At 48.2% G+C, this 21611-nt stretch overlaps 1 protein-coding gene across 4 annotated transcripts; it reads left to right on the top strand.

The window, feature by feature from the left end:
- Nucleotides 1–45: 45 nt before the first annotated feature.
- On the top strand, nucleotides 46–19748 carry THAP4 (THAP domain containing 4). Of its 4 annotated transcripts, none has more exons than XM_058843595.1 (6): nucleotides 46–326; nucleotides 1486–2642; nucleotides 14669–14828; nucleotides 16274–16383; nucleotides 17260–17363; nucleotides 19409–19748. In XM_058843595.1, the coding sequence occupies exons 1-6, from the start codon at nucleotides 160–162 to the stop codon at nucleotides 19526–19528; spliced, it is 1818 nt and encodes a 605-aa protein (XP_058699578.1). In that variant the 5' UTR covers nucleotides 46–159; the 3' UTR covers nucleotides 19529–19748. The 4 variants fall into 4 exon arrangements, with proteins under 4 accessions (XP_058699578.1, XP_058699577.1, XP_058699579.1 ...); XM_058843594.1 differs by lacking the exon at nucleotides 46–326 and adding an exon at nucleotides 498–657; XM_058843596.1 differs by lacking the exon at nucleotides 46–326 and adding an exon at nucleotides 505–657 and having other exon boundaries at nucleotides 1579–2642.
- Nucleotides 19749–21611: the final 1863 nt, after the last annotated feature.

Genomic DNA, 21611 nt, shown 5'->3' with positions numbered 1-21611 from the left:
CATGTTGCCGTACAGAGAGGCAAAGCGGAGCGCGGGGAGACAGCGAGCCGGCGGTGGGGCCGGGGCTGGAGCGTGTCGAGGAGTGTGAGGGCTCCGCTCCTTGCGCACAGAGCCGACGGGCGCGTCCCGTGACGCGTATACCTGGGAAAGATGTAATAAATGGGCGCCGCCATCGTGTTGTACGGAGCCGGCCCAGCCCCGCCCCTCGTTCCCCGTGAGAGTAACCCCCTCCACCATGCCCGCCCCACTCGGAGACGCCTTTTACGGCTCGGCTGCCACGGACCGAGCGGCTCGTCGAGAGGCGGACGCCCATCTGCGCCGACGAGGCAAGCGAGAGGCGCCGGGAGCGAACCCCCCCTTTCCCCACCTGATCTACGCCGTACGGCTGTACCTCGGCCAAAATGGCGGCGGCCATGTGGCGGCCGCCATGTTGTGCCGTACAGAAACCCCTTCCCCAGCGGCGAGGGGCGCCGGGGTGACCCGGCTCCGCCATCTTGCCGTACGGCGGCGCGGCGGGGCCGGGGCCGGGGCGGGGGCCGGGGCGGGCCCGGCCGGCCGAGGGCGGCGGCGGCGGCCGGAGATGGTGATCTGCTGCGCCGCCGCCAACTGCTTCAACCGGCAGGGCAAGGCGCGCCGCGGCGCCGTCTCCTTCCACAGGTAAGGGCGGCCCGCCCGGCCCGCCGCAAGTGCCGCGGCCGGGCCGCCCGCACCCCGGTCCCGTTCACCCCGCCGGGCCCCCACGGCAGCGGCTGCCTTTTGTTTCTCTCAGGGGAAACGGGCTCGGGGCTCCCGCATCCTCCAGCCCCGGCCGGGCGGCGGGAGCGCCCCGGGACCCGGGCCCTCCCCGGCCTGTCTCCCCTGCCCTGGCCCGTGCCCCCGCGGCCCGTCCTCCGCCCCATCCCTCGCTGGGGATGCTGCCGCCGCTGAGTCCCCGGGCAAAGTCCCCGTCTCGGCAGTTCCATTGGAAACGGAACCTGGCTCCTTTGCTCGGGGGCTTTCTTCCACTCCAGGCATGTCTACACCTAATTAAATGTAATTAAACACACCCGGTGTAAGCAGCCACCCGGGTTCCGGGGGCAGCGTGCTGGCTGAGCTGGGTGTTTTGGTGGTGGTCACATCCCCCTTCCTCGTGGGGCTGGTGGGCGGAATAATGGATCGATTGCTGATGAAAATGGAAACAACACCTTTTAGTCCTGCACTTTTTATGAAGTGGAGCTGTTGACGCAGTGAATGAATATCAAATATTTCAACCCAAAGTGAAGTAATACTTAAATGACCGTAATTTAATTTGTAAATTAGTGTAATTTACCAAAACACAGCTTTCCCCAAAATCTTTTAAACCTAGCCGTCGCCTTGGACTTGGTCATCTTAAAGGTCTTTTCCAACCTCAACAATTCTGTGGCTCTGCAATTCTTAAAGTACCAACCCTTCTCATTTCCAAAATGTAGCTTATTTTTTAGTGGGTTTTGTCTGTTCCTTTTTTAGATTCCCTCTGAAGGATTCAAAACGCTTGATTCAGTGGCTGAAAGCTGTTCAGAGAGACAACTGGACTCCCACCAAGTATTCCTTTCTTTGCAGTGAGCACTTCACCAAAGACAGTTTTTCCAAGCGGCTGGAAGACAAGCACCGGTTGCTGAAGCCCACTGCTGTCCCCACCATCTTCCAGCTCGTGGAGAAGAAGCACGACAAGCTGGATTATGTCAGGAGCCGAAGGAAAATAGCCAGGCAGGTGCCGGTGCGGGATGGGGAGGCCCTGCGGGAAGGAGGAGGTGAGGTAGCACAGAGGGCCCCGTCTTCTGGCCAGGACTTCATGGTGATGCAAGGGACGAAAGAGATGGAGGAGGCCACTCTGCAAGAGGAAACAGGATCCGTGTCCGAGGAGGAAGAGGCCCTCCACAGCCAGCTGGACAGCCCTCGGAGAAGGACGTTAGGGGATCATTTGGGTGCGAAGCCTGGAGCGCAGAAAAAAGCAGAGAGGTCTCCTGTGGAGGACTGTGCCAGGGGCAGCTGTGCGGGGAGCTGGGTGGCAGACAGGAGCGGCGTGTCAGTGGACGACTTCACCCCTCCTGCCTCCGGTGCTTGCAAGTTCATCGGCTCCCTCCACTCGTACAGCTTTTCCTCCAAGCACACCAGGGAGAGGCCGTCTCTCCCCAAAGAGCAGCTAGAAAGGAAAAGGCCAAAGAGAGATGTGGAACCAAGCTGCAGCAGCCACCTCTTGGGACACGACAAGGCCGTCGCAGAGGTCTCCCAGACGTCATCCCTCACCGCGACCCCCCAGAAACCCTGCCAGGGTCTGTCGGCGTCCCCGGCAGACCTGACCCCTCGGCCCGCCACCGAGGCCGTGCTGGGGCGGAAGGGTGACACGGACGCCAACCCCATGTCCATCAACGAGGTGATCATGTCGGCCTCGGGGGCCTGCAAGCTCATCGACTCCCTGCACTCGTACTGCTTCTCCTCCCGGCAGAGCAAGAGCCAGGTGTGCTGCTTGCGGGAGCAGGTGGAGAAGAAGAACGGAGAGCTGAAACTCCTGAGGAAGAGGATCAGCCGCTCCGACAGCCAAGTCAGGAAGCTGAAGGAGAAGCTGGATGAGATGAAGCGGAACAGTTTCCCTTACTTGAACAGCTTGATATCCCAGGACTGTGGTCAGTATTCCCAGGGGTGCTGCACTGAGGTGGAATTCCCTGTTTCCTTAGAGGCTGTAAAGGTGTGATGGGGAAAAGGTATGAGAAAGGGACATTCCGGGAAGGAGAAGTAGCAGTTTGTATAAGACCTATGGATACATTTTAAAGAATTCCCTCAGTGGGCACACAAGTTAGTTCTTACATCTCTAATCTTTCCATGATGTGGAATGGGAATTTAGGTTGTGGTGTTGCGGGCAACTCTCTTGATGGATTTATTTTCTTTTCTTTCTGGATTATTTTAACTTGTTTGTGACACAGTGCCTCCTGTTAGGATTTTCCTTCTTCCTTTAGAGCATGCCTGTGATTTTTTTTCTGGTGTGTTAATGAGCTCTCCTAGCAGCAGGTATTTGGGAAAGCTGTTATTGTCCTCAATGGCATAAGAAATAATTTTGATATTGCTTTTCATATACTGCACTCGGTACTCAGGGTACAGGAAATATAAGTGGGAAGGGAGGTGTTAAACGTGACAATATTGTGGTGCACACTGAGCTCACGATTTGTGAGCAAATGTCTGACTTTCCTCCCTTGGAAGGCAGAAGTCCGTCAACATGATAAAGCAGGGAATGATGGAAAACGCTTCTCTATCAATTGCAAAAATAATAATTAAGCACCTGAAAGCATAGGGGAACTCAGTGAGGGATGAGGTCATGTAAAAAGTTTGTTACCTAGAAGTCAAATTGTGCCATAACCCTTCTTGCAAAAAAAAGTGTCTTTTAATGTACAATTTGTGCATTGTCACTGTGGCTGCAAGGTGCATTTCAGAGCAAGAGTTAGGACCATCTAATGGTCTAGTGCTGTGTGTGGCTGCTGAGAAAACATTGGGTTGCCTTGGGAAGGATTCATGATGTGGGGCTTGCTTTCAGAAGTTGTCACCTGTGGAGGGCTGGGTGTCACCTGATGGCTAATTCTCACCTTTCCTTTAGGAGAAAAACTTCTTGGCTTCTTCTGGAGCTGTTGGGCAGTCAGAAAGGTAATGCTGGCATAGACAGGCACATTCTCCAGGCTGTTGCAGCACAGCCAACTTCCTCACTGAAAGGGGAAAGTAGACCCTAACAAGATTCATGAAGGTCAACACCCAGCACTACTTTTCCCATATGTATCTAACTTTTCAAAGTATGGGAAAACTCACACTTTTATTTGGATATTTTTATTTGGGAAAGGTTTTCCCCCTGGGAAATCGGCACAGTCTTGTTTGTACCTTCTGGTCTGTATTTTTGTATTGTTTAGGTGTCAAGTTAAAGAAAATAACCAAATGCAACTAGGGTTCCATAGTTGTCATTCCTATACATATATATATGTATGCATATGAAATATTAATTAATTTTTATATATATCTATATTTTTAAAAAGGTGTCTCCCTTTGTTACCTTCACTGAGATACTAATTGCAGAAAGAGTGTCTTTAAGGATGTTTTTCTTTATTCTGGTAAGCACTAGGATTTTTCTCCTTTTTCCCAAGATTAGTGTTTCTATATGTATGTCTTTGAGAAGTGAAAATTTTATGTCCTTGTAAAAGATATTCTTAATATATGAGTTACATGCTCTATTTTATAAGGGAAGACATAATTTTCCTTAATGAATTGACCAATTAATTACCCATTCTGCCATCTTTTGTCAATAAAACTGGAGATCAGTGTGTGAAAATGAGCCATTTTAGCAGCTGTAGCTTGGCATGATAAGAAGTTTATATGGAGCCCTTTGGCTGCAAACTTTTTTAAAGGGTTTGTTGCTGGCTGACTGGCTTTTTTTGGGTTTTTTTGGTTTTTTTAGATTCATCTTGGTGCTCTTCTGTTTTAGACTCTTTTTTTGTGTGCTTATAGTAATAGTTTGTGGCAGCAAAAATAGCTGATGAAGTGTAGCCAGCTGCTGCCAGGCAGAGTCTGCTTCATGCCCAGACACTTGAGTTTTACTGTAATACAAAGCTGAGTTAAGAAAGGCTTTTCATATTAATAAAAGTACAGTCAGGTAACACATCAGGTTAATAATAGTCTTTGTCAGGAGCCACGACTCAGTTGTCCCAACTCATCTGGTGTGTGGTTGAGGTGATGGTTTTAGCTGTGAACCTGAGCCTGCATATTTTTTTTCTGCTAAAGGCAGTTCCTTGAGTAGAAGTACGTGACTGGACTGACTGTGCAGGTTGTTACCTGTCTGCATCCCTCACGTTCAGCTGTTTCCACAAAATCCTGAGCACAAAAAACGAACTTTAGGCCCACACCCACTCAGCAGAACTTTGTTTCGGTGCTAGTTCTCACATACTTTCCTCTAATGAGACAAATACATTTCTGCTGGCTGTATCCAAGCTTCAGCTGTCTGGGAAGAGCAGGTTTCTGCAGGACTGCTGCACAGCGCTGCCTGCCAGCCACGCTTGAGGCTGGGTGACTCAGGCTGGGCAAGTGGCTCCCAACTCCAGCTGTCACGATGTGCTCGAGTGGTGTTTCCCAACCTGTCTTACCAGGGGGATCGACTGGTTTAGGAGAAGCCCCAGGCTGTCTCGAGCACAGCACAGCTGCCATGGTGGCCTTTTCCATCTAAACTTTGAATTAGGCATTTGTTTGGTAGGAAAACATTTCCTTCTGTTTCATGAGGCCCATGGACCAAAGGCTGAGGAGTGCTGTTGGTGGACGAGCACGCCTAGGCATGGTGTAGCAAGCAGGACAGGGTTAGATGTAGCTTCTGGAGGATGACAGGATGCACTGGGAGAAATGAGGGACAGCCAGCAAGCAGGCAGGGATGTGTCCAGGGGAAGGCATGGCTGTTCTAACAGCACTGTCCTCTGCTAGCCAAGCGTTCTCTGACCGTCTTCATGTTCTGCATGAAGGTCTCTCAGCTCTGCTGCATCAGCTGTGCTCGCTCAGACGGGAGATCCCAGAACTCCTTCCGCAACATCACCTCCTCTTGCCGTGCCCCAGTTTGGTCCGGTTGTAAAACTACATCTCCCAGCAGGCAGCAGGATCGGTGTCTTCCCCAAACCTGAGCTCACTTCCCTCATAGCCATCTTACCACCCTGCACAAAGCACCTTCTGGGGGCTGGCGGGCTGCAGGTTGAGCAAATAGCAAAATATCTGCGAATATGGCTGGATGGACAGACAGGATTCCGTGGGATTCAAGCTTCTGTGCTCATCAGAGAGGTAAAGCTCTTAGGATTCATCTGCTTGGGGGCATGAGGAGCCTCCTCCATGCTGCATGTCTTGTTTTCATGAAGGTCATATTAAAGGCAGGAGAGTCTGTAAAATGAGTTCATGTGAAAGATGGTTAGGAATCTGCGGGAAATCTGTCTTGGAGTTGTCTTTGAATATCTCTGCAATGCCAGTGTAGAAATGGGGTCATTTACAGTACTTTTTTCATGTAAATGAAGCATAGTTAGCGTACTTTGGGGCAAGCAGAAGGACCAGAAGACTTTAATGCCTGGTTTTGTGCTGAGGTGGAGTTTTGAGGCATGGCCTGTGGGCCGTGGTGCTGCCCATCGTGGTGGCAACAGATATCATTCATGTTGTAGAAAAGGAGTAGCAAAATCCTGTTCCTGACTGGCAGTGACAAATGGGGTTGTGCATGGATGGATGAGCTGTGCTTTTACCTGTCTGAGAAGGACTGGACCAGCAGCGGGCTGGTGTCCAGTCCTGCTTGAAAATGAAATGTGTCTAATGGGTCACAGAGGTGTGCTGTCAGGGAAATTCCTCTACCAGGGCAGGCACTGCTAGCCTGGCAGTTGCATGTTAACTGGGAGCTGTATTTTGGAAGAAAACTGTTTTTATTCTGAGACAGCAGGTGCTGCTTGTGATTTTTTTTTGTGTCCTGTCTGGGATAGCAATGGCCAGGGTAGAAAATCAGTCCGTAGGGTGAGCATTGCAAAGAACAAGGGAGTTATAACATACACTGAGAGTGAGATGAGGAGTAGGAGTGTGTGCATAGGGGCTGAATCCATGGCAGAAGGTGTCTTGAGAGAGGCTGGGTAAGACTTCACTGTGGCCTGAGCACTTGGGTGGGAGGTGAACTGTTCTGTGCTCAGCATGGGAGCAAGCAGTGTGCAGGCACACCAGCTTTGGGAATTGGTTGAGGAAGGCTCTTTGACTTCCCCCTTGGAGAGAAAGGCAGTTGGAAGGGAAGAAACAAGACTTTTTGCGCTGGTGTTGTTTTTTTGTTTTTTTGTTTTTTTGTTTTCAGTAGGATGGTCTTGTTCTTTCCAGGGTTTTTTTGCCTAATGGAGTTTATGCATTAAGCATTTAATTTTGCAGAGAGTCGGCAGTGACTCACAACAAAAACCCAGCTTGCAGCTAGGAAGCAATGAAACAGCAAACTAAGGAAAACTCGAGAGAAAGAGCTCAGGTAGAGTGTTTGGTTTCTCATAATAGAGTATAATTTAAAAAATGTTTTTTTTGTATCTTGTAAAGCAGAACTCTGGCAGTGACTACAGGCACTAGAGCATTACCACCTTGGCACTTGGCTATGAAGTCAATAATTGACTCTATAGCATGAACATTTGTGAATATAAACACATTCCCAGCCTTTGGAGCAGAGATGGGATGATCTGTTCAACAGCTGATCTGCTGACACTTGGTGGGATGCATCTTTCTTGTGGGAGAAGGAGTTCTAGCACAGGAGCTGGTAGGGCTTGTTGATATGGCCTTAAACTAGTTTGGAAAGGGGAGAGGGACAAAGCCAGGGTCACCAGTGATGACCAATGGGCTGGAGTGCCTAAACTTGAGGAAAGGAGCACTAATGGGAACCCTCAAACTGCTTCACCAGGTGTTGTCTACAATGTACAACACCAGAAATGTCTCTGCATTAATACACCCAGCATGAGGGACCAGTGAGGAGCTGGAAGCTTTGGCTCAGTCCCAGGGATCTGGCACCATTGGCATAAGTGAAACCTGCTGGGAGTTTTCCCTGTGACTAGAGTGCTCTGATGGACAGTTCCAGGCTTTTCAGGAGGGAGAGGCAGAGGGGTGCCACTGTATGTAATAGAAGGGTTGGAGTGTCTGGAGCTCACAGTTGGTAATGGCACAGTTGGGAGCCTTTGGATAAGAATCAAGGGGCAAACAAATAATGTGGATTTCACAGTGGGAGTCCACTCTGGACCTCCCAGCCAGGATGATGACACTGACAAATTATTCCTTGAAAAACTACGGGAAGATTCCAAATCAACTGCCCCAGGGGACTTCAACCTGCCAGAAATTAACTGAGAATATCACACAGCTGATACAACCCGGGCCAGAAGGTTCCTAAAACACCTGCATGACAACTTTATGGGCCCTCAGGGAGCTGACTTGGAAGGATGATTTTGATCTCCTGCTTGTCATCAGAGTCCCCTCTCGTGAGCGAGGGGCCAACTAGGCCACAGTGACCATGGAGCCATGGAGTTTGAAGTCTCTGGTGACAGGAGGAAGACTACCAGAAAAACCTTAATTCTGGCCTTGAGGAGAGCAGACCCCAGGCTGCTCAGGGAATTAGGGGATAAGGTCCCCTGGAAAATGTTTTTGCAGGTGCTGCAGTCTATCAGTGCTGGTCACTTTTAGACATCTTCTCCAAAGGGCACAGGAACAGCAATTCCTAAATGTCAGAAGTCAGGTAGGTGAGGCAGAAAGCTGTCTTGGCTGACCAGGGATTTATCTTGGAAATAAGATGGAAAAGGAAGGTGTGTTCAGTAGAAGCAAGGTCAGATGATATGGGAAGAATATAGAGATGCTGCTCCCCACTTCTGGGAGAAGATTCATACAGGCAAAGCTCAACTGGAGTTGAAGCTGCCAGAACTGCGGAGAATACTTTTTTCAAATACATAAATGGCAAAAAGCAATATAGAAATAACATTGCTCTGTTCCAGGATGAGGATGGTCACCTCACAAACAGGAACAGGGAGAAGACAAAGGTGTTTAATGCTTTCTTTGTCTCTGTCTTCAACATGGATGATGGATCTCAGTGCCATGAGCTGGAGGACCATGCCTGTGAGAATGATCAATTCCCAGTTGACCTAGAAGTTGTGCAGGATCTGCTGCTCCAGTTGGATCCCCACAAATCTGTGGAGCCTGATGGGATTCATCCAAGAATCCTCAAGGAGCTGCTGATGTCATTACAATGCCTCTCTTGATGATTGATTTTTGGGCAGTCTTGGGAATCCACAGAGATTGACGGGAAGCTGGTGAGTGTTGTCCTGATTTTTAAGAAGGAGAGCTCCAGAGACAACAGACCTGTTAGTCCCAATTCAGTGCCTGGTGAAATCATGGAAAAGATTATTCTGGGAAGTATTGAAAAATACTTAGAGGACAGTGGAGGTGTCAGTCACAGCCAGCACAGCTTCCTGAGGGGGAAGTCCTGCTTGTCGAACCTCAATGACAGGGTAACCCAGCTGGTTGATCCTGGAAAGGTGGAGGTGTAATCGTTTTGGACTCCAGCAAAGCTTTTAGTACTGCCTCTTACAGGATCTTTCTGGACAAATGTCCAGCCCACAGCTGGATAACTGTGTTACACAGTGAGTGAGGAGCTGGCTCGTGGGTCTGGCACAACGGGTGACAGTGATGAGGGTGACACCATGCTTGCACCGGTCACTGATGGGGTTCCACAGGTCTCCATCTTCAGCCCTATTCTCTTCAACATCCTCGTTAAAAACTTGGACACAGGACTTGGAGGAATACTCAGTGAGATCACAGCCATCACCAAGCTGGGAGGTGCTGTCACCTCCCTCAAGGGTGGAGAGACCTGGACAAATCAGAGATAGACAATCAGCAGCTGTGTGGTGTTTAACAAGGGCAAGTGCTGGATTCTGCACTTAGGACAGGGCAACCCTGGCTGTGTGTATGGAGTGGCTTAGGGTCAGGGCTGGAGACCAGCTGTGGGAAGGGACCTGGGGGTCCTGCTCCATGGCAAGTTCAATATGGATCAGCAGTGTCCTGGCAGCCAGGAGGGACATCCAATGCATCAGGCCCAGCATTGCCAGATGGGCCAGGGAGGGGATTGTCCTGCTCTGCTCTGATCTGGGATGACCTCACCTTGAGACCTTGAGGGGGAATGTTACAGTATAAAAAAGACATTGAGGTATTGGAGAGTGTCCAGAGGAGGCCACGAAGATGGGGAAGGGTCGGAAGAAGCCTTACGAGGACTGGCTGAGGGCACTTGATTTGTTTAAGCTGGAGAGGAGGAGACTGAGGTCAGACCTGACACGGGGAAGTGGAGGGGCAGGTACTGATCTCTTCACTCTCGTCACCAATGACAGGACTCAAGGAAATGTCATGAAGCTGAGCTGGGGAGGTTTAGGTCAGGTATCGGGAAAAGGTTTTTTACTCAGAGGATGGTTGGGCATTGGAGCAGCTCCCCAAAGAAGTGGTCACAGCACCAAGCCTGGCAGAGTTCAAGAGGAGTTCAGACAATGCTCTCCAGCACACAGCATCATTCTTGGGGTGTCCAGTGCAGGGCCAAGAGTTGGACTCGATCCTGACAGGTCCCTTCCAACTCGTTCTGTGATGGAGCTAGTGCACATCAGTGCCAGGAATGTTTTACTGGTTTGCTGGGGAGAGCATCAGCCAAGTGCCTGAAGGGGTGCAACTCGCAGGGGGGAGCAGCAGAGTATAAAGCCACCCTCTGTATTTAAATATGGACAGAATATACCAAGTGAGGCTGCTCCTTAATTACCACAACCTTGATGATGGTGATGATTTAAACCCAGTGAGCAACTGTGTTCAAGGAAGAACTTCAGGGAACTGCCCAGTTGATGCTGCAGACCCCACACTTTGAAGACTCAGAGACTGTGTTTGGGTTTTGGTTTTTTTTGGTGGGGTGTTTCTTTTTGTTGTTTGTATGTGTTTTTTTCTGAAGTTTTCTGCAGGCAGTGTTCCCCAGCTCAAGGAAATATGTTAGCTGCCTTGTCAGCAACCAGCTGGCCACTCACTGTGGCTTTACTGATAAAGCTGTGTAGGAATTTGTGCCAGCATAGCTTTCTGTGCCAGGGATCCCACTTGAGAGCCACACTGGCTGTGTAGACATGGCCCGAGGGGACTGTCCAGCTGCTCTGTCTGGTTTGTTTCAAGGCAGGGAAAACTCAGTATCTCCTGTTGCAAAGACTGGACAGCCAGTTCCAGGCTGACTGTGTTACAATGAAGGGTGGGATTTGACTTGTAAACTCCCCAGGAATGGAAAAGATGCAGGAACAGTCTATCTGTGAGTTTGGAGAGATGGAGCAGGGCCAGGTGGTGAAATGGAGCTGACCTTGGCATGGTAGCTGTGGCCTGAGTGGCTTCCTGAAGGAAGAAGAACAAGGTGATCAGATTGCTTATGGGTGTATGGTTTTGTCTCCCAAGCTGTTACAGCTCCTGAATGTCATGGCTGATTTCAGTGAGATTTTGTAGAACCACAGGACAGTTTGAGCTGAAGGGACCTTAAAGCTCATCTTGTTCCAACCCCCTGCCATAGACAAGGACACCTTCCACTACATCAGGTTGTAGAGGAACGGGGTCTTGGAGATGCTGGATCCCTAATGGCTTCCAGAAAGTGTAGGAGAAGGTGACTCAGGAATGTCCTTGTTAAGAAAGAGGATGCAGAGAGCGCTTCCCTGTTAGTAGGTAAAAGAGGAACTGTGCATATGAATGGAAGAAAATCAGCATTAAGAGGACCCTCTCTGAGTGTGAAGTTTTAATCGTGCAGAAGGGTGACCAGGGTCTCGTGCACTGCAAATTCTCAGATGTCATTTGTATTCTTGAAATCATCATACACTTACCTTTTAAACCACATTACTGGGTTTTTTGTAAAAATGATGTGCCAGGAGTTCAGACCTCTAAAAAGGGATGTACAAGCTCCTTCATCAGTGTCAGTATTGGGATTTTGAGAGAGACAGGACCACTGAGAGACGTCTTAAATCATGATTTATTACTCTTCTTCTGCAGTCTCATGAAGGAGTGAGAATGTCTTCACCATATTCACCAGATGTTTGTGGTCAGTGGTCACAAGACCACAGGTTCCAAGGTCTCTTAAAGGTTAATTAGCCAATAAACTACTGCCACAAAGAATATTTCTACTTTTACATCATTAGTTAATTACTTTGTCTTACCCATCTATGGCGCAATGTAGACTTTCTTAACCAATCATATAATTTCACACAAAACTACTTATTATACTTTAAATTTCTTATTACCTTCATAACTACTTTTATATCTTAACTTTAAAACCTTAAAACTTTCCACTACCTGTCTTAATGTCTTTCTAGCTAAACTACACACCCACATGGCCTATATCATGGTCTCTAAATCCAGAAGCATTTTCCAAGGTCTCAGGTTGAACCCTGTATTCACTTCTGTGTTTGGGCCTGCATGCACAGGATCTTGAGAATTTTCTGTGCTTGGAATTCCCACAGTCAGAGGAGTTTCTCTTGACAGTGACTGTATCTATAAACCTGAAATTTGGAACAAAGCAGCTCAGCAAAGAACTTTTTGTTGCTACAATAGTTCTGCATTTACCTGCCCCAACCATAACATAAAAAAGAAAGTTACTTTTCAAATGGCTGAGTTTTTTTCTAATGGATTCAATCAGACTCTGTCCTGTCTTGCCTCCCCTCTTGCTTTTCCACTGTCTCAGCCCAGTCTTCCAGCCAGGAAGGAAAAAAGTCCAGCAGTCAGAGAGCAGCACTGAGGGTAAGAATAGCACTGCATGGGATGAGATCAGGGTGTCTGTATTTACCTGAACTTCACTGAGTCTCTGGTCCTTACTCAATTCTGCTGCTCTTGACTTTTCCAAGCCACGTGAGAGCTAAAGAACTCTTTAGCTTTGCTGTCGTCTAGGTAGTTTGGAAAAGTAATAATGATCACTTGTCCGTGTTGTTTGCCCAGGTGCCAGAAACGTCAGGGGTTACAGTTACATCTTCACTTTTCAGCTGGCTGGAATTCCAGCTCTTTGGAAGTGAGACCAGCTCACCAGGTCAGGCTGCACAGCAGGGCAGTGGGGTCAAGCTGGGGGTGCTGGAAATGATCACTTGGCTTCTCTTGGTTTATAATCAGGTCTAAAGAGTGGGAATGGTTAAAGCCATTCCTTTCATCTGTTGTTTTGATGCTTTTCCTGAAATGCAAGCAGAAGAAAAGGAAGCACCCCATGAAAGCATTATGGTGACAGAAACTGTCCTGCTCCAGGGATGCTGACCCAGGAGAGGGCAGCAGCAGCCCAGGCTGCAGGCTCCTGTAGCTTTTCAAAAGCTTTGCTTTTCACTTCCATCATGGGAGATGAGCCTGTAAAAAGCATGGAAAGAAATGCAGCAAACGTCAGCTGGAGGGGGGAGCAGTATGCTCCTTAGCCACAGATCTGTGTGCTCTCCTCATGGAATTGGAAAGCTGAGTACAAGGAAATACTGCCCAGTACACTGACACTACTGTACAGATTGTGGGACCCCCTTTCCAAGTCCTGGGCAAGCTGCTGGGACTGCACATTCTGACAAGGATGTTCTACAGATCCTGGCTCTGATGCTGTAGACCTTTATCACCGATTTCCTGGTGAGCTCTCATGTTTCTTCCCTTGCAAAATACTTCAGGATAAAGCAAAGCAAGTAGCAGCACTTTGCTGACACGGGCTGGCTTTTAAAACCTGCTGTCTGTGGGAGAAGGAGTACCACAAATGGTCTCTTTTACCCAGGAAAGTTGCTGTTCCTTCTTCTTTGACATTTCAGGTGTGGACTGTCCTTCCTTGCTCAGTCTTTTAGCTTGACATTTCATGAAGAGCACAGTGAAACTGAGACTGATCAAGCAAATTTTGGCCACAGTCTTGCTTGTTTAGGTTGTGATTTCTCCCTGCAGTTGAGTCTGTGCCATTTAGACCAGCCAGACAGGCAGCTTGTTCTTGTATTCTTGATCTCACTAGGTGTGGAAAACACCCCCCTGGAACACCCACCTTGCCAGTATGAAATATTTATCCCATGAGGGGGAGGAGGACGTGCTTTAAGCTTACTTTAGTCATATCTTTCTGCATAACAGACTACTGAGAGTAGCAGGCACCCCATTTGTGTGGGAATCCATCTTTCCCATCATCCCATAGGTGATGTTTTGCTTTCCTTACTTACATTTCAGTAATTGATCTGCTCTGTTCTTCATATGGCTTTAAATTGTTTCCATTTTCCTAATGTATTTTTTTCAGGTCACAACCTCTGAAAGTAAAATGCAAAACTATTTATCTAAACTCTCCTACAGCACCAGGCCTGAGAGGGTTCAAGAAGCATTTGGACAATGCTCTCAGGCACATGATGTGATTCTTTGGGATGGTCCTTGTGGGTTCCTTCCAGCTCAGCTAATTCTGTGATTCTGTAAAATGGTTTGTTAAAGAAATTTTAACTTCCTGAAACAGACCTTGGTTGCTTTTTCATAATTGCAGTGACAAAGGGAAGTATCTTTCTCTTCCATTTACTCTTTACCTTACAGGCACCCAAATCTTTTTAAAATGTTTGTCTTAGTCTAGAGCCTTAGTAGAACAGCTTCTTTATGGTCCTTGCTTGTCTCTTTGTTCAGGCCATTGTTAACCTCTTAAAAAAATATTATAACCAAACTGATCTTGAATATGTACACAGCCTGATTTTCTTTTGAAATGGGGACTCATTTCCTTGGCCTCTGAAACAAAGAGGAAATGTATGTACAGGTATGTACTCAGTGCTTGAGAAATATTAGCCCAGAGCATTAAGAGTTTCATTATCACTTAATGATTATTCTTTATGCTGAGGTTTCAGTCATCTTCTTCCCTGCATGTAGATGAGAGGGGGCTTTTCTTTCAGATCAAGCTGCAGAGAGGAGTCAGAAGTGGACCACCTGCAAGAGTGCTTTATGGTTTGGAAACAGACCCATTTTCCATGACTGTTCGTTGTTCCCCATCTCCCACCTTGGAGCTGGCACTGCTCCGAAGGAAAGCATCGCTGTGGTGTTGAGCCATTTCTGAGGTGTTTTGAGTTCACCTCCAGCCAGCTGGAGGCAGCTCACAGCAACCTGCAGAGCTCAGATCCCTGAGTTTTCTTTCTTCCTTCTTTCTTTTCCTCCACAGAGACTCCCCAGCTGAACCCTGTGATGGAACCCCTGTCCTGGATGCTGGGCACCTGGCTCTCGGACCCGCCAGGAGACGGCACCTTCACTACAATGAAGCCCTTCCAGTACCTGGAAGAAGTGCACATCTCTCACGTGGGGCAGCCCATGCTCAACTTCTCGTAAGTTGAGGAGTGTGTCTGTATTGGCAGCAGCTTTGAGCATTTCTCCAGGGTGGTTTGTTAATGGGGTTTCTTTTCCAAAGGCAAAGTGCACAAATTTTCACCTACCAAATGAGATGATGTTGTGGTATGTGACTGCATGCTCTGACTTCCATTTTCCTTGAAAACTTGTGATTAATTTGCATTCTTTGTGCAATTCCCACTTAGAATAAATGAATGAGCTATGGCATGGCTACCATGTCCATTTTAAGCTGTGGCCCTCAGTGTTCACCACTGTGAAAATCTGAGAAAAATTAGTGCTTATCAAACCATATGGGAAATGAGGCAGGTAGCTTAAATACTTGCTTTGGCTGAGAGTGGTTGTTGTAATAGAAATCAAAAGAAATCCAGAGGGAGGGATGTGACAAGTTGGCTACTGCTCAGTACTGCTTCAGTGTTCCTTTGGGAGGGGTGAGTTGGAAAGTGTGTTGCTTTGAAAACTAAGGAAAGAAGAATTTCAAGATGGAAGTGCTGTGTGAGAGATGCCCTGTGTTCCTGGAGTGTGATGGAGCTGCCAGCTCAGCCTGTGACTGCTTTAGTCTGATTTCCAGAGGAAACAAAGCTCTGACAGTCTTGCTCTGGCCACACCTTCCTCCCCAGCTTGTGAACAGTTGCTTATTTGAGTCACCTTTTTTTCCCCCCCCCCTTCTTTTCTTTGTGCCAAGGGGTTACACAGGTGTGAACTGTTGAACTTTAGGAAGTGACAGGAAAATGGGCAGCAGTCTCGGAGGATAGACACCCTATCTATGCTTTTCTGGCTCCTGGAGCAGTGGCTGGTAGAAAACAGTACCTGTATCCCTTAAATGCTCCAAGCACTGAAAGCTGCCTGATTTAAGTTTGTTTCTCCTTTGATAAGTATAATCACCCATGTTAGGGGTGACCAAACCTACACTTCTTAAGGCCTCCTGAAAAATAAACAAGAGTTTGGGCTGAACTTTTTATCTTTTTGAAAGGGGTGATGGGAGAAATATGTCTGCTCTGTTGCTTCCTACAGCAGGGAATATACAGAAAAAAACTTTGCCAGGTGTAAAAGCTAAATAAAGATGATACAGTAATTCCAGGCATTTATTTGGGAAAAAGAAGTTTTTGAGACACATGTGGCTTCAGTATCTGTGAAGTATCTGAGTTCCTGAGGGGTTTCTGAGCTAGTTCTTAGAAAGACCCAGAGGCTGTGGAAAATCTAAAGCTTGAACTTAAAGACTTAACTCCAGCTTTAAGAAATAGCTATGCCTCTGTAAAGTAAGTGTGTTTTTCCAGGTTTACAGCTCTCATCTCTGAAATATTGTCAGTCTTTTACTCTTCAGAGAGTACTGCAGGCACTCACGTGGTTAAATAAGAAGAAGCCAGGCCAGAAAAAGTCTTCTGAGTGCAAAACACATCAGCTTTTGTGCTCTGATTTCTTTCAGGTTCAACGCCTTCCATCCGGATACTAGGAAACCCATGCACCGGGAATGTGGATTCATCCGCCTCAAACCTGACACTAATAAGGTGGCCTTCATCAGTGCCCAGAACACAGGTACACACCTGATACCCACACTGGGGAAGAGATCCTTACCCTGCTGGGTCATTTCATCACTTTTTCAGAAAGTTCTTGCCCCTCTCACAGTTTTATTTAATTAATTTTCCCTGTTGGAATTGCTGCTCTTTGGCGCTAGACCCACAGTGGTTCCTAAACTAGGAGAGCCTCCAGTGTGTAGATGTAACACCTTGGTACTTCTTACCTTATGGGGACTGAATGAGAGAGAACCACAGCTCAATTATTATAAATGAAAGTGTTAAATTCCACTTGATGCTTAAATTCACATCTAAAATGACAGGTGCTGAAGGGAAGAGTGTCAGTTGTGCTGTGATCCCCATCCCACACGGTGTGAATGTCTGGTTGGATTTTTGTGAGCAGCAGTCCATGCCTGAGGTTGTGTGGATCTGCATTTGTCAATAGTGCTAGGGCAAACAAAACCATTCTTAACAGGGAGTGCTGGTCTGTTAAATGACCAAATAGAGAATGAAATGGTTTGGGATGGAAGGAACCTTAAAGCCCATCTTGTTCAACCTCTCTGCCATGGGCAGGGACACCTTCCACTAGACCAGGTTATTCCAGGCCCTGTCCAACCTGGCATTGGGCACTTCCAGGGATGAGACAGCCACAGCTTCTCTGGGCAATCTGTGCCACAGCCTCACCACCCTCACAGGGAAAAATTTCTTCCTAATATCCCACCTAAATTTCTCCTCTTACAGATTAAAACTTTTTCCTTGTTCTATCCTTATCTGAATGTATAAAAAGTTACTCTTTCTCTTTTTTTTAAGCCCCCTTTTAAGTGAAAGGCCAAAATAATAATGGTGACACGCTTAAATAACCTCTGCAGCCTAATAATATGTATGCCCTTTTCCCTAGGTCTGGTGGAGGTGGAGGAAGGGGAGGTAAATGGACAAGAGCTGTCTATAGCTTCTCACTCCATAGCCAGGATCTCCTTTGCCAAGAAGCCCCATGTAGAGCAGGTGAGTGCACACAGGGCAAGCCATTCCCATAGCATTGTTGTCCCAGAAGGAGTCTTGTTTAGATGATATGTTATCTAGCATGCTTTAATTACAGAATGCCATCAGGAGTTCTTGGAAGTACTGCATGGCATCCTGGCTTATTCTTTCTGTAAGAGCCTTCAGAAGAGTTTTTGTACATTATGAGACCCAGAGGGATCTTTATGATAAAAACTGACAAGCTGGATCAGACCAGCTAACCCAGAATTCTGTCTCCAGAATGGCCAGTAGAAGATCCTTAGGGAAGAAGATAGGAAAGTCTTGGCTAAATACTCTCTATGGCAGTGGGATTACTTATTAATGCTGATTTCCTAGATTGATTGCAGTATGGGGATGCACATTTAAGGTGTGGCTGGTATTGGGCCTTATGAGGATATGTCAAGAACACCTGCAGATCTTTCTCTTGCTTTTCAGAGCATTCAGACCTTGCTCTGGGCTCTTTTCCCATCTCTGGCTGCAGGGTAGGTCTGGCACTTGCTGTCAGCTCCACCTTGGGTTGTTTGCTTTTGTGGGTTTGACTGTTTTGGGATGTGCAGTGGAGGTTTGTTGATACAGTTGGCAGGGGTACAGCCAGCTGTGAGTACAGTGGCACTGCTGGAATCACTGTGGCATCCTGAGGTCACCTCTGGAAGTGTCATTGTCACATCTGAAGCTGTTGTGGCTGAGCAGCAGCTGAGAGACAGCAAAGCTGAGCAAGCTCTCACAGCCTGGTTTTTGTGTACTATAAAACAGACCCTTAGACAACAGAGAGCACAAGTTTGTGCAGATGTAGACAAAAATTTTATTTGCCTACACAGATAGTGCCCTAACTTTGGAAAGGCCCAATTCCCCTGCCTTTGGATGCATGTTTTCAGTTGTTGGGTTTCCCCTTTCCCAGGAATTCACTCTTGCTGGGCTTTAAAGCCATGCCTCTCACTTTAACAATGCTTATCTGAAACTAAATCTTTTCCTCCCTGGGCGGAGGGCACCTCACAGGATTAGGGCTCTGCAGAGGGACCCAGACAGGCTGGATAGATGGGCTGAGTCCAACAGCATGAGATTTAACAAGTCCAAGTGCTGGGTCTTGCACTTTGGGCACAAGAGCCCCTGCAGTGCTACAGGCTGGGGACGGTGGGGCTGGACAGCAGCCAGGCAGAAAGCGACCTGGGGCAGCAGCTGAACACGAGCCAGCAGTGTGCCCTGGTGGCCAAGAAGGCCAAGGGCATCCTGGCCTGGATCAGTAGTGTGGCCACCAGGAGCAGGGCAGTGATTGTTCCCATGTGCTTGGCACTGGTGAGGCCACACCTTGGGTGCTGTGTCCAGTTCTGGGCCCCTCAGGTTAGGAAGAACCTTGAGATGCTCAAAAGCATCCAGAGATAGACAACAAGGCTGGTGAGGGGTTTGGAACACAACCCCCTGTGAGGAATGACTGAGGGAGCTGGGGTTTTTTAGCCTGGGGAAAAGGAGGCTCAGGGGAGACCTCATCATGCTCTGCAACTACCTGAGAGGAGGTTGTAGCCAGGTAAGGGCTGTTCTCCCAAGCAACCAGTGACAGGACAAGAGGAGACAGTCTTAAGCTGCACCAGGGGAAGTTTAGGCTGGACATCAGGAAAAAATTCTTCATAGAAAGCATGGGCACTGGAATGGGCTCCCCAGGGAGGTGGTGGAATCACCATCCCTGGAAGTGTTTTAAAAGAGCCTGTATATGGCACTCAGTGGCGTGGTTTAGTTAATAAGATGGTAATGGGTCATAGGCTGGACTTGATGGTCTCAAAGGTCTTTTTCGACTTAGTTAATTCTGTGTTTCTGTGAACCTGCCTTCTTCCATGGATAATGGGCTTGGATTTGGTACTGTGGAGAGGAGAGAAAATTCTTTGTTTATTTGCCTGCTGTAGTGACATTATCCTTCTTTGGCTGGTGCTTTGACAGCAGGCATGTGGATGGCAAAGGGAAGGAGGCACAGGTAAGGGATTCAGCTTGTGGACGCTCATTGCTTGATTTCCTTATTTATTTTCCTACCCCTGGTTTAGATTACCAGAAAATTCAGGCTCAATTCCGATGGGAAACTCGAACAAACTGTCTCAATGGCAACCACTACGCAGCCTATGACTCAGCACTTGCACATTACCTACAAGAAGGTGACACCCTGACACCGGGAGTACTGGGTATCCTCGCCGAGGGCAAGGAGCAAGGACATCATGCCCCAAGAGCAGCAGCAGCTCAGGAGCACGGCATGGCAGACCCTGGAGCTGGCTGCCTGCGCTCATCCCCTGGGCCTCAGAGCTGCTCATCCTGTTGAGAATGTTACTCAGATGTTTCTGTAATGGTATATAAAAAAAAAAAAAAGTAAATAAAAAGCTTTTATTTTTATGGCTGTGTCTTTGGTGTGGCTGCAGGGTGGTGTGTGCTGCCTGCTGCTCAGCAGTGCTCACAGAGAGGCTTTGTAGTTCATTTGTAGGTGTTGGGTTGGAGATCCAACCTCCTGGACAACCTGGATAACTTTGGGAAAGCCACAGGTTCTGGAATGGATTTGCAGTGTAGGGAAAGACCCTGTGCCCAGGGGCATGGGATGTGTGAGCAGCAGGCACAGCCCCCGGAGCGCAGCCAGTCCTCCATGCTCCCACTTCCGTCCTCCTGCTGTTGCAAATGGATGTTAACTTGCTGGGAATTGCTCTCAGCCTTGCTGCTTTTTAGCTGGGCTTTTAGGAGGAGCAGTGGGAACCACCCCAGTGCTGGCTCCAGGCGAGTCCCACCAGACCATGGTGGTTTTGGCATGTGCAAAAATAAAATAAAAGCCCCGGTCTCTGGGGAGCCAGCCAGCTGAGAGCGGATGAGCACTCCCATTAATGTGTCATTAATGTGCAGCTCTGGCGTTGGCCCTTTTGGCAGTGCAGAGGTAATTACAACCCAACTGTAAAGCGTTGCACATGGATTTATTTACTGCCTTATTAGCAGCATCTGTTCTCCCAGCAAAGCGGCTCAGCTGTTTGCTCTCATTCAGGGAAAACGGTGGAACTCATTGCATGGATGGTCTGTGCTAACTCACCTCCTTGGGCTGGAAACTGGGCTGAAGGAGGTGAGCACCCCACTGTGGTTTCATTTTCACCCTGCTTGCTGGTTTAGTGCCTCTCCCCAGCACCTGAGCCCAGAAGGGGGCACAGAGCTTCACTCCAAACCTGAAGGACATGGCTGTGTTTGAGATCCAGCAGCATTTCTCTTCCCACCTGTCTCCCAGCACTGCCCCACAATGTTTAACCATCAGAAAATCACAGAATCATCAAGTCATGGAATCATCTAGGTTGGAAAAGCCCTCTAAGATCATCAAGTCCAACCATGAACCCAGCACTTCCACTGTGTTCTTCACTCAACCATGTCCCCTAGTGCCACTTCCACTCTTTTTTTTTAACACTTCCAGGGATAATGACTTCACCACTGTCCTGAGCAGTCCATTCAAATGCTTGATGAGCCTTTCAGTGAAGATTTTTTCCCCTAATACCCAGCTTAAACCTCCCCTGGTGCAGCTTGAGGCCATTTCCTCTTTTCCTGTTCCCTGGAAGCAGAGCCTGACCCCTCTCCAGCTGTCCCCTCCTGTCAGGGAGTTGTGCAGAGCCAGAAGGTCCCCCCTGAGCCTCCTTTTCTCCAGGCTGAGCCCCCCCAGCTCCCTCAACCATCCTTATAAGGCTTGTGCTCCAGACCCTTCACATCTCTGTTTCCTTCTCTGGACACAACTCTTCTCCAGCAAGAGGCAGGGGGATGCCTGGGCCTGCTGCTGCAGCACCCTCAGCTCACTGAGAGCTGTAGTGCCTGGGCTCCCCAGTGTGTTGCTGCTGCTGAGCCACAGCAGCCAAATCTGAGCCACAGCAGCCAAATCAGTGCTGCAGCATCCACTGCCTTGGCTGCTGTCCTGGCCCAGTGTTGCTGCTGAGCACATTTCCCAAGGAAAAGGGATGCTGTGTTTGTTAACTGAGTGTTGTGGCTAATGCAAGTTAAGTGGCTGCAAATCCACTGGAGAAGCCAGTTCATTTAGGGCCCAGAGCATAATGGGAGGAGGAAAGCACCATCCAAAAGGCTTTTGTTGCCTGTGGTGGGATATGAGATTCCTCAATAAAAATTCACCCTTGCCAACCGAGGTGCCAGGTTGGGATGCAGAGCTTGGAGTTACAAGTGTAAATATTTATTCATGGGTATGAGATGTCCTAGCCAAAGGGGGGCACACAGATATGGCTTTTATTA

The sequence above is a fragment of the Poecile atricapillus genome, chromosome 8 (assembly GCF_030490865.1).
Source record: "Poecile atricapillus isolate bPoeAtr1 chromosome 8, bPoeAtr1.hap1, whole genome shotgun sequence".
Lineage (NCBI taxonomy): Eukaryota > Metazoa > Chordata > Aves > Passeriformes > Paridae > Poecile > Poecile atricapillus.
This window is presented reverse-complemented; position numbering and strand designations above follow the sequence as displayed.